The 17,331-nt window shown below is 47.4% G+C and overlaps 2 protein-coding genes across 17 annotated transcripts; one reads left to right on the plus strand and one right to left on the minus strand.

Moving 5' to 3' along the window:
* Positions 1 to 1,438: 1,438 nt before the first annotated feature.
* On the minus strand, positions 1,439 to 7,103 carry LOC122386751 (dephospho-CoA kinase-like). Of its 8 annotated transcripts, none has more exons than XM_043376290.1 (5): positions 7,058 to 7,103; positions 5,613 to 5,769; positions 3,378 to 3,581; positions 2,886 to 2,973; positions 1,439 to 2,575 (listed from the first exon to the last, which is right to left on the minus strand). In XM_043376290.1, exons 1-5 carry the CDS (start codon positions 7,097 to 7,099, stop codon positions 2,281 to 2,283), a joined length of 786 nt encoding a protein of 261 aa, XP_043232225.1. In that variant the 5' UTR covers positions 7,100 to 7,103; the 3' UTR covers positions 1,439 to 2,280. The 8 variants fall into 8 exon arrangements, with proteins under 8 accessions (XP_043232225.1, XP_043232224.1, XP_043232223.1 ...); XM_043376289.1 differs by having other exon boundaries at positions 6,999 to 7,092; XM_043376288.1 differs by having other exon boundaries at positions 6,871 to 7,092.
* Positions 7,104 to 7,411: 308 nt separating this feature from the next.
* On the plus strand, positions 7,412 to 17,113 carry LOC122386749 (endoplasmic reticulum-Golgi intermediate compartment protein 1-like). 9 transcript variants are annotated; one of them, XM_043376284.1, is made up of 9 exons: positions 7,412 to 7,489; positions 9,975 to 10,030; positions 13,410 to 13,544; positions 13,872 to 13,963; positions 14,398 to 14,529; positions 14,938 to 15,096; positions 15,574 to 15,674; positions 15,943 to 16,065; positions 16,690 to 17,113. In XM_043376284.1, exons 2-9 carry the CDS (start codon positions 10,011 to 10,013, stop codon positions 16,795 to 16,797), a joined length of 870 nt encoding a protein of 289 aa, XP_043232219.1. In that variant the 5' UTR covers positions 7,412 to 7,489; positions 9,975 to 10,010; the 3' UTR covers positions 16,798 to 17,113. The 9 variants fall into 9 exon arrangements, with proteins under 9 accessions (XP_043232219.1, XP_043232221.1, XP_043232220.1 ...); XM_043376286.1 differs by having other exon boundaries at positions 7,412 to 7,453; XM_043376285.1 differs by having other exon boundaries at positions 7,425 to 7,449.
* The last annotated feature ends 218 nt before the right edge of the window (positions 17,114 to 17,331 follow it).

Raw genomic sequence — 17,331 nt, forward strand, 5'->3', positions numbered from 1 at the left:
CGTGGTGCCGGCAGGCCAGCTGGAGGACGGGCCGATCCAGCTTCTGCTCGATAAGGGCAAGGCCCTAAATGATAAGGGCTAAAGTACCGTTCACCAGCATGCTGTTCGCCGTCGTGGCGTCGAAGCAAAAGGCCGCAGTTCCGCTTCTCCAGTTCCTAGCCTCCCAGCGCTGTGAGCATGGCCTCCTGTGCTTGGATGGAGGGGAGTTTGGGAACGGCGAGGAGCTTGGCCACCCTAACCCCCCCCCCCCATCACCAGGACCTAGAATCGGTCGACGCTCCTTCTCTCGCGGTTCAGGATTCGCGGTTCAGCCGGAGTCGTATCAGAAGTTCCGTGCCGCAGTTGATAACAGGCTCACGTGTTCTTCACACATTACGGTTGGGCAGTTTGGCCCGGTCGAGGCCAGTTCACTGTTGGGGACGTCCGCTCGCCCGCATGCGCTTGGGAGTGTGAACTGTGAGTCGACGTTTCTCTCTCATGGTCGCCATCGTCAAAGACGTTCCCTCCGTGTGCGCGCCGCAACGGCCGGGTAAGTCTGTTGCTGGCACTGGCACTATGTAGAGTCGGAAGAAGCGCCCACGGAAGAACATCCCGAAAGCACAATAAACCAGCGCAGCTCAATGCCCACTCTCGCCTCTGCTTTCCCCCGCCGGCGATAGGCTGGCTCCAACTTCTTCACATTCTCTTTGACAGAAAAGGAGCATGTCTCAAGAACCGATAGAACTGTGGGGCTCGTCCTCCCTTTGGAACAGGAGAGACCGTTCACTCCTCACACTCATAAGAGGATATGACCTCCACTGTGAGAGAGAAGGCACCGGTCGCAGGCCAAAAACAGGCCTGACATGGGTAAAACAGCCCAGATCAGACCTGTCTTGGCGTGACCTGGACTGGCTACGATCGACCGGAAGTGATGGGATAAGCAATTGTTATACAAATAAAGGTCAAAATACGTCGGATATGACGCTTAATGACCACATATGTCATTCCAAATAGGTTTAAAGTAGTTTCCAAAAAGTTGATTTTTTCCCCCAAAACTGCCAACTTTGACCTCAATTCGCGACCCCTAAATATCAATATTTTTCAAAATTATTTTGCACACATTATTTTTTACGGGAATGGAACCAGAAAACTACCCGCACGCCTAAAAATCGGATAACATAAAATTCACCCTATTGCTAAGTGCCACCCTAATATATATATATATATATATATATATATATATATATATATATATATATATATATATATATATATATATATATATATATATATATATATATATATATATATATAACTATGCAAATGCGTGTGAGTGAGCAGCGACATAAAGACGCCACCCATAGTCGGCGGTACAACTCAAAGCCGATATCGTGAGTCGTGACAAGGCTTTCCATGTAGCAACCGTCGGTTGTTAGTGTCCTGATTGCAAAGATTTAACTTTTATCGATAGTATATATTTATCAAATGGCAAAGTGCATCAGCGGCTCATCTTTACACGCCCAGTCAGCCAGAGACCACAAAACTTCGTTCTGAGATACAGCGACCTGAGCAGACGCCATCACATATGTCCAATCACATGAACGCAGCAGAGACGCCTCAAATCACAGCGAGGCGCAGCTCTGACCGAAGTGCTGTCCACAGAGGGGAAGACGTCCCTGCTTCGCAATATAGCCGTGCAGGACGGAGTCTTCCGATAAGAAGACATATGTTGATATCGGAGTATATGTGCAAAGGCAAACTAACACACTTTGCTGGGTCCCATGACTAATTGCGATACCCGAAGGAGAAACAAAAATGGCAAGAGCTGTGATAAGACTTCAACATTATGCAGCAAGTATAAAACATTATGATGGCACCAAACATTTCTGTCGATGTACAACGCCCAATCCATTCTCATGCCTTGTGAGATAAAGATGCACGACGTAGGTAAATGATCGACTCAAGCAGCCCAGAATGCGGTAAAACGACGAAACACAAAAAAATGAGATGATTCAAATAATTGCACTGACACTTAATAACGAAAAATATACTGACAAACACTACTGTCCCGTTCTACCAAGCTCAAATGCCTCAAATCGCCAGCATATCGACCCCGCAGATCGCAACACTTCACATAAAAACGCCACTTCCTCAACACATCCAAGCATCGCGGAACCGTCATCAAACCGTTCATCTGACCGTCTATCGCCATGCATTCTCTACGTGATCTCATCACACTAACACTGGTCTGGGCCAGGTCGGCGACCCCACTGGGCAGTGGACACTGACTTTCAGCAGGACTTAGCCGTGGTTCAGACTACGCTGCCACATGACCCAGAGTGTGAGTGACACGCAGCCTATGACGAGCAGCAGCAGCGAGCCGCGCAGTCGCCAGTGCGCGCGGTTCGTGCGCAGCACAGACAGCACGCGGCGCACCTGCTGCGCAGTCTCCAGCCGAGAGCCCGAGTTCTCGATGACAAAGTGCGCGTGCTGGCGCTTGGTGCTGAGCGCCAGCTGCGAGTCGATCCGTCGGCGACACTCGTCCTCGCTCTGCCCGGAGCGCTCCATCAGCCGTGACAGCTGGATGTCCTCCTCGCTGGAGAACATGACACAGGTGTCAGTGTCTTACGACGGTCCAACAAGACGGCGAGCATCAGTATAGTGGTTAATCTGAGCATTGACGAAATGGACGTCTGCCATGAAATAGCGCAACTTTGGGGAGCGTTTTTAATGGTTAACGTTCAACTCAGCTCAGATAAGAATTAAATAAATTGTAAAAATGCACAGTAATAATGATTAAATTACGGTACAGCTCAGAATATGTACATTGATGCGATTTCCTGTCACGTTTGAAAGCATTATCGACGTAGCAACATGGAAATGTCTAAAATGTTATAAAAACTCACCATGACACAACGATGATTTTCTCCATATAATCCACGGCTGCACCACTCTCGAAGAGCAGTGGCATGTCAAGGATCGCAAACTGATGGCCTAAAATGCAGAAGCCCACCGTCAGTGCAACTTATTATTCTTACATCATGAGATCATTTTTGTGTAGACATAACAAAACGACTTAAGATTGTGCCTAACGAAACAGAACCACACGAGGTCATAATAAGCCGCTTCCGTAACGATTCTTGCGGACATCATGATGTCATCTGAAGCACACAAATTCATCTGTTTCAATATGAATATTGTAAGAAGCTGCAAAAAAAAAACCTAAACCTCGAGAAGACTGACTGTACAGCGAAAATGACTATTTCATTCGTTATTAAACAGAAGGTATTTTATATTTGAGAAATTGAAATAGCGTTCCATAATCCATATCAAAAGCGTACTACCGACGATGCACTGAAATAAACACTCGTAACCACCGTCACCGTTTGAGCACCCACCCTGACAGAGCAGTTTGAGCGTCTCCCAGATCATAAGCCGCTGTATCCTGTTGTGCGTGATCTTGTTGAGCTGGCGCCGCTTCTGTTCGTCGCTGAAGACGAGCCGGCCGAGCGCCACGCGATCCACCTCGCCATTCTCCAGGAACATGGACGGCCCGAACACCCTGCGGATGTCGTGCCACGCGGCCCGGCCCGGCTCCACCACTGGGGGCGCGGGGATGGTGAGGAGGTGGTACCATGGTGGTGAATGGAAAACTGATAAAAATAAACCACCTTTAAACCAGGATCCATTTTCGATGCCCTGCACTAAAGATTTTGTCATAACTGCAACGAAAAATATATGATATATATATATATATATATATATATATATATATATATATATATATATATATATATATATAGTGCAACATGATTAAAATGATTTGAAATTAAGCAATGCTTGTCCCAGTAAACATGCCGACGTCGGGGTGACGTCGGCAACTCGGCATCGGCATGCCGACGTCGGCCCGACGTCGGTTCAACCTCGGCACGACGTCGGCTGGATGTCGGATATGCCCGCATGTTCCGACGTCCAGCCGAGGTCCAGCCGACGTCGGACCGAGATCAATTGCTGAGGCCCAGCCGACGTCGGGCCGACGTCGGACCGACATCGGCCGCTGTTTTGACCGTTAAAATAATATAAAATACATGTTTCATGTTTCATAAAGAGCTTCTGTATTCAAAATATCCTCAGGAAACTCAAATCTTCCTCCACGCCGCAACCTCCTGATCCGGACTGGACGGGAAACTTTATCCCATTTGGGATTGCCCGTAAGCCGAGCTCGCCCGTAGCCGGGTGCGGTGAGTGCTTGGGGGCTGCTCGGCCTATCCTTTGGTCAGGCTCAGCCCCGGCAACTCACCAGGGCCGGGCCCAGTTCATATAGAAAGGCCAGTCGGCAAGTGTCACTTTGCCAAAGTGCCACTTATCAAAGGGACACTTTAGGAAACGTTGGTGCAGGTGTGTAAGAGTGGCTATATGAATCCATTGTGGGGTCGCCCTTCCCAATAAGTGTCACGTAACAGCAATGGGACAAGGGACTCTATATGAACTGGACCCAGGGTGCTCGCCAAGAAGACCAATGTCTCCATCCTATCATCCTTCCGGCTCTGAAATGGTCTTGTCAGACCAAAAGGGCATAACCCAACAAAACTAAACTAAATTAGTTATCCGGCTGCGTGGTGTAGTGGTTAGCGCACTAACCTCGCGCTCAAATGACACGGGGTTCGTATCCCATCGCCGGCTGATGCTTTTGGCGTGTTGTCCCAGTAAACATGCCGACGTCGGCGACTGGGGGGCTCGAATCCCGCCGCCGGTTGATATTTTTGGCGCGTTGTCCCAATAAACATGCCGACGTCGGCCCCGTCGGTCCAACGACAAACGATCTCGTCAACCTCGGCAAACGACCTCGGCCCGACGTCGGCTCGACGTCGGCTGGACTTCGGCTGGACGTCGGAACATGCGGGCATATCCGACGTCCAGCCGATGTCGGGCCGAGGTTGAACCGACGTTGGGCCGACGTCGGGCCGAGCCTCGGCCCGACGTTGGGCCGACGTCGGCATGTTTACTGGGGTACTCACAAATTTCAAATGCAATTTAATTTCAATAATCAATTAAAGGGACCCTCCCACCTTCAAAAAAGTTTATGAATTGGCATGAAAGTGATGTCGCTCGGTTCAGAAAGAGCGAAAACGAATATCTACCAAATTTCACCGAAAAATATTCACCGGTTTTCAAGATATTAGACTTTTACTTTTGTTTACTTTTTTGGGATCTCCGCTGTTTCTAGCGACTTTATTTTAGAAGTGCGGCGTTTGCGGCAGATGTTGCGCGCAAATAGCATATACCACCGCGTGCTACAAAACGTTTTAGTCAAACATTTAAAAATCGTTAGATATCTGCGCTGACGTCACACATTCAGAGGGGTATTCCTAAGCATTAGCCCCTCTGAATCAAAATGCTGCAATTTTGAAATTCAATATTTCCGATTTAAGGCATTTCTCGATGTTGTGAGTGCCGAAACCGGTAATTGTGAGCCAGGGACCCCATTTTGGCTATCTCAACTCAAATCTAATGTTAAGGTGGGAGGGTCCCTTTAATCCATCATTCACAGCACACTAAATATTGCAACATCAGAATAAATCAAGTAAGCATGCAGTTTTGTTATGGGCCATTGTGAGTTGGTATTCACATACCTTTTCTGGCAATGACATCAGCATCCACAACTGGAACTCCTTCATCTTGAAATAGCTTGGAAACTGTGCTCTTACCAGTTGCAATGCCTCCAGTTAACCCAACAAGGAACATATTCAATCGATTTATTGTTATAAAAAGGGAATAGCTAAAAATGACCTGGAACATTCACACATAGTTACCCATTTCACACTTACTCAGTATCACAAAACAGCAGTGCATGGCAGTGCAAAAAAAAGAAAAGAATGAAAGACTCCAAGTCCAATGACAGTTGTAATGATAGCAAATGGAAATATGAGCACACTTGTTTTACATAAAAAATGTTTAAGTGCCTGCTACATCATAATCAACAAATAACAGGTTTCAGCTTTAGACAGTTTCGTTCAGGTCTGATCCGGTATTTATTTACTTTAGGTCCGCAAAACAGAGGGGTAAATAAAAGTCATTCACACGATACTCTAAGACCTCCTGATTTCATTTCTGATACTTATTCCTTCTAGAAACCAATTTTAAAGCACCAGTACACTAGTATCACCAGTATCACCACCAACGGCCCCACCTCCGACCGGAACTGCACGTGTCTGCGCGGCGCACCCGCTACAAATGGTCCAACCAAGGTTGAGCGAAATCACGGATGATAATAAATTGTAAGGAAAGTGACGTCAAAATAATTGAGGCGGAGCGGTGCAGTGCCGAAGGCAATGCCTTAGGAGAGATTACAGGCAATGGTAAGTCAAATATTTTTAGGTTAAGTGGTTGTGTATCTGGCTTCAGGCCGGCCTGAAGCCAGATACACAACCACTTAACCTAAAAATATTTGACTTACCATTGCTTGCAATCTATTCATGCAAGTCACTTTTTCCTTTTCCCCCAGTAGGCAAACATCAGTAGGTCAGGTTAGGTAAGGTTTGGTTATGTTCTGATCATTTTCTCATGCTCTATTACCTTTGCTAAATATTTTCTCTTTTTTATTCACCATTTTTCTTGTGCTTTGGTATTATGACGTCATTTTCATAACGTCGAAAACTAATGAATATCCGCATCATTTTTTTCTTTTATAGGGCAGCGTTTCTTTGCAATTAAATGTTGATGTAACCAGCTTGATTTGAATTCATTCAAACTGCGTAAAACAAATTCAGTTGGGAGTTGAGTTGTGTGATAAAAGCTAATGGGTTTATCAAAGTTCAGAATTAGCATTCTATCATTAGAACCTAACAAGTAGGTAACATAGAAAATAAATAGCCATAAAAAATTACTCACTTATTACCTATTTCATTAGGCATATAATTGAACAGATGACAATAAATTTCACTCAAGGCCATATAATTTGGCTATCATTTATGAAACATAGAAAACAGCAAATGGGATAAATACAACGCCCTACTAACGGATAAATATAAAATGCATGGCCGTATATAACATAGCATGCATTATTATTATAATTTACACGACACAAATGTGCCGTCGTCAATCGACAAACATGGCGCATTTATTTCATTTGCAACTATCTTTTGTGTTCGTCAGTTGTAATCAATTGCTATATAACGTCATAAAACCAAATTGAATTTGTTTGCATCTTGACAGGAAAAATCAAATTGCTTACATCAAAATAAATATTATCAAACGTTTATCGTATGAAAAACAATTTTATATTATTTTACATTCATTTTATCAAACAATCAAGTCAAAAGATAGTCATTTTATCAGCTTTTATGCCATTTTCTATGACGTCGAATACAACATAAAAATTGATGCAGTTTTCTATTCGTTAGCGTTGATTGCTTATTGCACCGGCTTCTTTATCGCATCTCAATCTTGCACGTTTGGTGTCCTTCGGTCGTCGGTTCGATTGGTTTGATGGTCTATGCTTAAATTCGAGGTAAAAGTATAAAAATTGATGATGTAGTCGCCAGGCCAAAAATGAAGTGAAATGTTTATATTTGACTATTAATTTGAAGCAATTGATTTGAAGCAACTATGCCTAAGCTAAGCTAAGCCAAGCTAAGCAAGTAAAACTCAAACCGAAACACTACAGTATCTAATCCTAAAACTGAGACTGGGTTACAATTTTGAACAATAAGTTTATCTTGTCATAAAAAAACTCAACCTTTGTAGTGTATTTCGATTCACAAATGTTTTTATGTTGTATTCTCATTTAGTTAGGTAACATTTACCACTGTTAGGTACCTACCTATTTTCTCTCATCTCAGCAGAGGTAGACCTGTTTACCTATAACCACCTGTTGACTGCTGAGTGCTGAGGGCTGTTCACGGGCCCTGTGTGCGGTCGGACCACACACAGCCTCCAAGCTCCGCCCACTGCGTCCTTATGTCAGCCTTCCGTCACGCACACAGCGACTGCTGTGGCCGGTCTGCTGGACCTTACTGTACCTGATTCTTTCCCTATGCTGAGCAAGACGCTGAAGCTTGTTTTCCCAGGAGCTCAAACTGGATCAGGTCAGGGCCCAGTTCATAAAAAGAGATCATTGGCCAGTTTCACTTTGCCAAAGTGCCACTTACTCAAAGGTATGCTTTTGCCAATGTTGATCAGGTGTGTAAATGTGGCTCAGGCTATATGAATCCTTATGTTGGGTCACCCTTTCCAGTAAGTGTCACTCAGCAGCAAAGGGACTCTATATGAACTGGGCCCTGGGCCCTGTTTCACCCGTGATAGTAGCATGCTGCTTTTACACGTGTCAAATTGGGTTCCCATGGAAACATCAACAGGCCCATTGCTCCAACACTACCACCAGTGTGACGTCAGCTCGCGCAATTTGATAGCAGCGTGGTAGCAGCGCCCCGTGAAACACCGCCCCGGGGTCAAACGCTGGGAGGAGGTCCGAGTTCCAACTGATCCCCCCCTCCCGTCGGATACACAAGCCACTGTGAAAATGCCAGAATTTGTGCCAATGTTCGCACTAGTGAACTGTCGCACATTTGATCCTTACAAATAATGTTGTCACAACAGTGCAGTATTTGGACCACTAAACAACATCCTTCCCTCACATTTGAGTTCATCTCAGCAAGCTTCGAATGGACACTTTCCGGGCCTGCTATCCTCAATTTTTCACTTTACCCCTTCACGTCTGGGTCGTGCCCAGCACGCCTAAGATTTGTAAATGTATGTCTGAGTAAGGCTAGCATGCTGCAGGAGCTCCCTGCACACCGATACCTCATCAAAATCTGTTACGTTTTACAGTCTAGCCTAACACCTGACACCAAGTAAGGTAGGTACTACTCACCTGTTAAACTCACCTGTTAGGTTTCCACAACCTCGGCTCGTAAAGGAAGGAGTGGAAACCTATTGCGTGCAGAGACGCGCCAATTCCTTGGGTGGGCAGATGGCTGGACCTCAGGCAAGGAATTGGAATGGTGCGTCTGCATTTGGTAAAACACTGAAAAAAGAAAACTGGTGCGTGTTTTAAGTGCCAGAATCCTAGACAAGATGGTCAATTATGTAAATGAGAAAAGAGGGTACCGAAATGTGATACGTTCTCGGAAGGAAAGGTCAGGATAGGTAACCTAGGTTAGTCCACCCGGTCCAGCTCGAGAAGGGCGGGCAGCAGCTACCTAGGGGGTAAGGGCGGAATATGATAGGTAGCCCAGGCGCGTATAACCCCGCCCCAACTTGGGAAGGGTGGGGCGCTTACCTGGGGGGGGGGGGGATGAAGGATGAGATGTGGATCGTTTGCCTTCTCTTATCCTGTGTGTTCGTACAATCTACTGCCCAGTGCGGCTTTCAGTCCCTTTTTAAACTGCACCAGGGACTCCTCGTTCACCAGCCAATCTGGGAGGGCATTCCAATCGCGCACGACTCTGTGGGTGAAAAACCGTGACCTTGCATCTATAAGACTCCGACACGTTTTTATCTTTCTACTATGCCCGCGCGTTCTGTTGTCGGCCTCCAGATCCCAGAGGAACTCCGGGGATATCTTACTGTGGCCGTGAAAAATCTTCCAGCATTTGATAATATCGGCTCGAAGGAGGCGTCCCTTCACAGAGAATAGGTCAAGTTCCTTTAGGCGATCACCATATTCCATATTGCGGAGCCCAATCACATTGCGAGTCCAGAGCCTTTGAACAGACTCTAATCTTTTGAGATCCTGTACATAGCCACTGTTCCAGATCGGTGACGCGTACTCGAGAATGGGGCGAATGTGAGATTTCAGTATGTGAGTCATAAAGTCAGGCGAGGTACTAGGTACCTTGAATCTTGATGCACTTTGCTGTTAGCACCTTAGCACCAACTGGAAGATTCCCAGAAGAACATAGAAAAGAAGGAGAAGGATCATTTTATTATTGTTCTATTTTATCAGAGCTAATATTTTTAGGGCATATCTCACTTTCTTTTGTTTTCTTTTACAGATCATAACCATTGCTTAGCATTGAATATCTCCAGTCATGGGATTTGATGTGAAAAGGTAAGTTTCAAATGTTTAGTCAACATGTTGGATTTAAGATGTTTCCTCTGACTTCATCCAATTCTTGTTAAGATTCTTTAACTTTGAGCGTGTCAAATACTGCATTGCTTACAGGAATAAGAAGCACTTCTTATTCCTGGTGGTGGGGAGAGGGGCTGTATGTTTCTTGAACCATGTTACCTTCCTTCAGGCACGTATCCAGGATTTCGCTCAGGGGGGGGGGGGGGGTGACAGCCGAGAAGGGCCCGGAGGTCAGCCAAAAGGGGCCCCACAGCGACTGCCTATCCTGGCGTGTAAAAATTCGAGAATGTCGAAAAAAAAACAGCAAATTTAGGATAGAATTTGGCATTGTAAATGAAAATGCATTGTCTTGCGTTTCTCGACCTTGATAACATGTTTGCAGTTAGCTTCCGTTGAAGTTCGTTTTTGCAGTTCACTTCCGTTGAAGTTCGTTAACCCGCGCCCGGCCGGGGGGGGGGGGGGCTGTTTGAACACCTCCTCCTTGCGGTTTTGCGTGGATATAAAAAAGAGGGATGAATCTTATCTACAGATATGAAAATTTTACACCCAGGTCGCTCAAGGTCAGGTCACCAGACCACGTCAAGTGACCTCACCTCAGAAAAGGTTAGAATGCTCTCCATAGCAACACCGACTGAACGATCGGCTTGAAACTTTTAGCGATTGATAAGAGTAACAGACAACAGTATGTATAAAATGATTATTTCGAAATTTGCATACCGGTGGTGACATAAGGTCAAGTCAATTTTTGCGCCCTCTCCATTAGGTTTTATAAATGGGAGAAAATCGAAAGGTGCCTCTTTTAGGCAAACGTCATCCTAGGCACCCTCAATCACCTAGTTACATAAAAAATGACAACCTAAATCGGAAATTTGTACCCGTGACCCCTCCTTATGTCTATGGGGTCATCTCAGGTCACGAAACGTCTCCACAGCTTTTGACAATAGCATTTGTTAGAGACACGCTAGAGCGTTGAAAACACCTTAGATGTGTTCAGGCCTTATCGACGATACGGTTTGACGGATGTGCAACATGACCTTTCAGGTCAGGTCACCTTGAATTTAGTTCAAATTTTCTAAATGACCTGATAAGGTCAAATTATATGTAGTTCATTCGACGCGTCTCGACGAGAGTAACACGATGCTGACAAAAGAAATGTCGTGCCTTTTCCTGAGTCGAAAATTGTTAAAGAAAAAAAGTGTTTCATAAAAACGACTATTTTAAAAGTTTTTTTTTCTCTCAAGAGGCTAAACCGTTAACCCGAGCACCGACGGGGGGGGGGCTGTTATCCGCCCCCCCCCCCCTTGAGGTTATGCGGGAAAACCGCGGCTCGTAGCGCCGCGAAATTTGGCATGACTATTTTCTCATTAATTTTACACATGGTGTGCAAGTTTGAACCTCCTAACTTTTAAGGTCAGATCACCAGGTTACTTCGAATGACCCAACCTCAAATCACTTTTTTGCAACTTTGTCACGTCGTGTCAGAGCTACAGTAGATAACGGAGTATGATTCGATGCGGATTGACGAGAGGATCACGATGGTGCCCTTAGTTTGTTCCTAGCTTGGCTAATTCGAAAGTTATTCGAGAAAAACTCTTCATATCTAGCGCCGCCATTTTGACTTTTTTTACCCCTGTGACGTCATCTTTGACCTGATCTGGAAATGACCTAATTAAAAATTGTAGACCTTGTCCGTGCGTACCCCATGCCGTTTACCGCTTGTCGCTATCTTGCTTCGTTCTTGAGATCTCAGGGGGCGGGCGGTCATCCGCCCCCCCCCCCCCGTCGGTTCTAAGTTGGCGCGGACCCCCGTCGGTGCGCGGGTTAATCGCAGGTCAATTCTGAGAACAGTTTACGGAAAGAACGTTAAAAGAACTATTGAATGCGTTTTTTTTTGTGGCGCTGCAGCTCTGTTTGTACCCGGGTTATGCGCCGGAGTTGTCAAACAATGTTGAAATAGGCAAAATGTGACCTTTGCTGACTTATGGTGACCTGACCTTTGACCTGACCTAGAAAATGACCGAGTTACTTTCGGCATGATTTTTTACGCTCTTCCGAATGCCACGTACGCTTACGTGTCGCTACGTGGCCCAGGAGCCGAGTTAGAGAGAGAGGGTGTTCAAACGCCTCCCCCACCGCCTGTCCCAAACGCCATCCGTGGCGCAACTATGGAGCTCATTTTGTTCGGAGAACTGTAAACAGGAGCAGCCCCATGAGGTCAGTCGAAAGGGTCCCATCATCGGCTGTTGCCTGTTCCTCGGGCCCCATGGCCTGGGCAGGGCCTTCTCAGCGGGCCCTTCCGTTTCTGGGGCCCGGCCAGGACAAGCTGTTTCTGAGACTGGGCACGGAAGTGTATATCTGGGCTCGCTTTCTTGATACGTTGTCGAGGCCGAGGGACCAATACTTTAGCTCAAAAGCCTGCTTCAAGGCTTTCTGAGCGGGCCCTTCCGCTTTTGTAGACCTCCCGGGCCCCCGGTTGTCATTGGCTTGGCCCGGTCCGCTTGTGGGGCCCGGCTAGGGACCCATATGAGCACCGGCAAGACCCTATGGGCCCTTTTTGGACCCGAAAGCCTGGGCAAGATCTTCTCAGCGGGCCCTTCCACATCTAGGGCACAGACAGGCCCTGTGACTGGGCACGGAAGAGGATTTTTTCGGATCCGCTAACCATAACTTCTCCGGGGCCAATTAGCTCAAAAGCGATACCTTTGGGCCCGATAAGGGACCCGTTTGGAGTCCGGCAGGGCCATAGGGGCCCTTCCTCAAGCTCGAAGGCTCGAGCATATCCTTCTGAACGGGTCTTTCCGCTTTTGGGGCCCTGCCGGGCTCCAAATTGCCCTCGCTCTGCCCAAAAGTGGGCCGAAGGGCCCAGTTACGGACCTGTTTGTGGCCCGGCAGGGCCCCAGGGGCCCATCCGCGAACCAAAAAATTCGAACAAATCCTTCTGAACATGCCCTTCCGCTTTTTGGCCCAGCCGACCCCAAATTGTTCCTGACTAGGCCCCAAAGCGGGCCCTTCGGGCCCGCTTTCTTGCTGCCTAGCGGGCCCTGCCGGGCCCGCTTTTGGGGCCCGGCAGGGCCCGGGGGGGGGGGGCGACCGCCCCCGTCGCCCCCCCCCCCTTGGATACGTCCCTGCCTTCCTTAACCTTTTATTGACTCAATGGAATATAAACAATTGGAGGCATTCTAGGCATTCTTTTTGTATATCTTGAAAGTTTTTGATTGTGGTAATTTATTAATTGACTGTTGTTTGGTTTTGAAATTTGAGGCCAGCAGCTGCATCAGCATGTCCAATGTCCATTTCCATAAGCCACCTTTTAATGCCAGCAATTAATGCTGAACCGACCATACGATGTGTGTTCCAGACTGGACATTTACCGGAAGGTGCCCAAGGACCTGACGCAGCCGACGGTGACGGGTGCCGTCATCTCCGTATGCTGCTGCTCCTTCATGCTGTTGCTGCTCATCTGCGAGCTCTGGTACTTCGTGTCACCCGAAGTGTGAGTGCTTACAGGGAGCCGACTTGATCGCAAATTCACATGCATAAAGCTCTGTCCTTTCCCTGTTTATAGTTATGCATGACTGACACCCAAGATTACTCTACTAATGCATGACACCCACTGAAGCTTAGGATCAGTACGTCCAGTTGCTGGGTGCACAAATTAATTAGAATACTCAAGGATGCCATGACTTATCTATCAGCCAGGTGCAGTGTTCACGATACGACGGTGCTGCAATGCATTTGATTAATTGGTTGCATTCCAATGTCATGTAAAACGTAAGGTGATAGCAAACATTACCAAACTTCAATGTCATGTGTGTTACAGAGTATCCGATTTGTTTGTGGACAATCCAGGCGATCACGCGGAACGCATTCCCGTATTTCTCAAGATCTCTCTGCCGCGCATCAAATGTGATTGTAAGTACCATTGCCTGCTGTCTCAGAACTGCCATCTGAGATTCGTGTCTTTATTGATGAGCAAATGCAATAATTTCAAGGGTAACTCTTTATTCTATAATTTGTGTTACTCGAAACGTTCAGCCAATGAAAAATGACACGGCAATTGGTATATCGTACTATTTTAATGTCGTAGAAGTTGCATTGTTGAGTCCGTTCAGTGTGTCACTGTTGTCATCGATTGTAAACCAGTTATGGTGCAATGAAGCGGTGCTCCTACCCATATCAGCAGCTCTTATCGCCATGATCGGACCCGCAAGTAACCGCATCGTTCACCGAAGCGAGCCGACGACCGTATTTTCCGTAACTTTTGGTGGCGATACCGGTAGGCGGCACGTCTATAGAGCAATGTGCTACCATAACGTGACACTGTACGATGAATTTCCATTCGCCAGACGTCGGTTTGGATATTCAGGACGACCAGGGAAGGCACGAGGTGGGCTTCGTCAATGACACGCAGAAGACACCCATCATGGAGGGAAATGGATGCCTGTTCGAGTCGAGCTTTAGGATCAACAAGGTGCCAGGTGAGTCTTGATCGTTACACATTGCCAGCTAGAGCTGTGGTAGTGGACTGATAGCACTCTATGTGCTGTCGCATTAACCTTCCATTGTTCCCTTGAATATGAAACTTATGTTTCGTCGGCATGTCGGACTTTTGGGAGGCTTGTTGAGTGCATAACTTGATCAGTTTGGGTTTCTTATCTGCCATTGCTTTTAATGAGATTTGTAAATGCTATTGCTTAAGTGGGTTTCGTATTTTCAAAATATTTTCAAACTAACCAGATATGTTTTTATCGTCGGCGTCGCTAATGTCATTATTTCGAGACGCCACGTTCTAGCTCGCGACGCGATGCTCAATACTCGGTCACACTTAAAAAGTACGTCGCTTCATCTTCCTCGGACGCGACCTAACCTGACCCGTTTGGCCTCAGGCAACTTCCACGTGTCGACTCACTCGGCGTCCGACCAGCCTGACGAGATTGACTTCGCGCACGTGATCCACGAGGTGCGCTTCGGCGAGACGCCGCGAGTGAACGTGCCCGACTCGAGCTTCAACCCGCTGGCCGGTCGGCAGGTGCTCGACAAAACGGGTGAGTGACGTTTGAAGGGAAGGCTGGGAGAGGTCAGGGGTCGTCACTGTGCATACTAGTGAGCGTGGTATGTAGGTCAGCTGAATGGTTGTCCTAAATGTATCGTAAGTGTATATACAATCAACCACCACGCACAACGATTTGAATTGCCAAAGAACGAAACAAAGAATATTTACCTACCGCTGCATATTTTTATGTGCTGTCGATAAGGATTCATTGATGACTTACCTATTCTTTACGTTCATTCACCTAATCTGATCCTCACTTGGGCGCCGTCCTGATCCCTTAACCCGTCAAATCCCCGGTAATCCCGACACCCGATTCCTACTCCTCTGACGTCCTCTGACCCCCCCCCCCCCCGCGCGGCGGCGGCGGCGGTGGCGGTCGCTGCCGTCCCAGTGGGCTCCCTCCTGCCGCCGGATGACGCCCCGCCGGCGTTCGATGACGACGATGACGAACACTGGCTGCCCGTTCCAGCCATGGAGTCGCACGACTACGTGATGAAGATCGTGCCCACCGTCTATGAGGACATATCGGGAAACAAAGTGGTCTCCTATCAGTACACTTACGCGTATAAGGTGAGAGAGGTACCCTTGCTGAGAGCCAGGCCGCGATATATAACCGGCTTTCAAACGGTTAAGTGTCCACTTTGTTATGGAAACACGATTCATCGCAAAAGCGCGAATTCCGTAATTTTTATTCATACATTTTTATGCGATCTCGATCATGGTTGTATGTCGCGCAGGCACCTTATGAATTATTTCCGAGAGATATAATTGACATAAGTATGTGATAGTTCGAATGTCCGGTAGTACGCTACGACCTGACACCTTCCGTCGCCGGCAGACGTATATATCGTTCAGTCCGATGGGCCGTTTCATTCCGGCCATCTGGTTCAAGTATGACCTGAACCCCATCACGGTACGCTACCACGAAAAGAGGCCACCCTTCTACACCTTTATTACGACGGTGAGTCTCTGCCGCTGTCCGCGTCGGTGGTGTAATGGAATAAACTCAGCTCAATAAGGTCGAGAATGACCTGCATTGATTGACTGACAGCTGTCGAACTGTCGGAGCTGGTTCGAGCGATAGTTTTAGACGGCAGCGACAATATAAAAAATATGGGCAGTGGGCACTCAGTATGTAACCATTCTGGTAATGAATGGTAGCGACTTTCCTCGTTAGGTCCCGATGTGACGTCACAGAACCTGCGTGCGTAGTTGCCGCTGCGGCCGGCCGGGGTTATGTGCACCTACTGACCGGCTGGCGTTTTTCCATCAATCACCACGAATGTGTGACAGGGGAACAGCGGGGTGCGGCGTTATGATTGACAGTTTCTCTCCGCGAGAGGTTATTTACTGCGGAAATCCTCTTTTACTCTGTATTTGATTGACAGGCGCGGACCGGAAGGGTCGGCGGGCTATAATTTTTTTTTGTGCTGGAAGTGTTTCTTATTATGATGTGCATTTTTTTTTTAGCTGTGACTTGTCAATTGTCATGGTGCGAGCGAGCTGTTCTGTCATGATGACCGTTTTAACTCTGGTGACGTCAGCTGCTTCAGATGTCCTGACGTCCCCTCCTCCCCGCCGTCAGGTGTGTGCCATCGTGGGCGGTACGTTCACAGTGGCCGGCATCATCGACTCGGCCATCTTCACCGCCTCAGAAATGTTCAAAAAGTTCGAGATCGGCAAGCTGACGTAACGCACGGAGTCCGTCTAGGAGTCTGAATTTTGTCATCTTGCCGCGACCGTGGCCGGCTGCCCGGTAATGAAGAAAAGTGGCAGATCTGAACTGACGGAGCGTGCAATCGTTGTGGCGAACTGATGAGGTTTGTGACGTCATTTGAGGCTGCGGGGGATGAGGGATACACGGCCGGGGGAGGGGAGGGTGACGCCGCGTGGAGTGTGGACGGGTAGCGGCCTGGAAACTGCTGGTGATGGGTGAAGGGTGTTGAGCGGAACGGCTACCACAGCTGGTCGGCACTGACGGTAAGACGAACGATAGATGCTATTTTTCAGCTCCGGGTTTGCACACACATATGGGAATAGGTGGAAGTTCGACCTCATCACTGGCTGCTGCCGTTAGATTAGGTTTCGTTATTTAAGTCATGTGAGGCCTTTTAAAGCATCGACTGGAGTCTCAGCTCCATTAGCATTCCCTGGCTTATAAGTGATGTTTGGTGCGGTCATTCATTCTATAGGCATTTGTTTGCGTGATTCGTTGTGGAAATTGAAG

Source organism: Amphibalanus amphitrite, unplaced genomic scaffold (genome assembly GCF_019059575.1).
Source record: "Amphibalanus amphitrite isolate SeventyFive unplaced genomic scaffold, NRLGWU_Aamphi_draft 000261F_arrow, whole genome shotgun sequence".
Lineage (NCBI taxonomy): Eukaryota > Metazoa > Arthropoda > Thecostraca > Balanomorpha > Balanidae > Amphibalanus > Amphibalanus amphitrite.

Excerpts from the sequence above, each read along its gene's own strand:
- LOC122386751 (XM_043376290.1), bottom strand. The coding sequence starts at position 7,099 with ATGCGCCATGTTTGTCGATTGACGACGGCACATTTGTGTCGT. Across the intron at positions 5,770-7,057 it reads CGACGGCACATTTGTGTCGT|GTCATTTTTAGCTATTCCCT; the intron begins GTAAATTATAAT and ends TGAATGTTCCAG. Across the intron at positions 3,582-5,612 it reads TGATGTCATTGCCAGAAAAG|TGGTGGAGCCGGGCCGGGCC; the intron begins GTATGTGAATAC and ends CCGCGCCCCCAG.
- LOC122386749 (XM_043376278.1), top strand. The coding sequence starts at position 10,011 with ATGGGATTTGATGTGAAAAG. Across the intron at positions 13,545-13,871 it reads TACTTCGTGTCACCCGAAGT|AGTATCCGATTTGTTTGTGG; the intron begins GTGAGTGCTTAC and ends TGTGTGTTACAG. Across the intron at positions 16,066-16,689 it reads TCTACACCTTTATTACGACG|GTGTGTGCCATCGTGGGCGG; the intron begins GTGAGTCTCTGC and ends CCCCGCCGTCAG.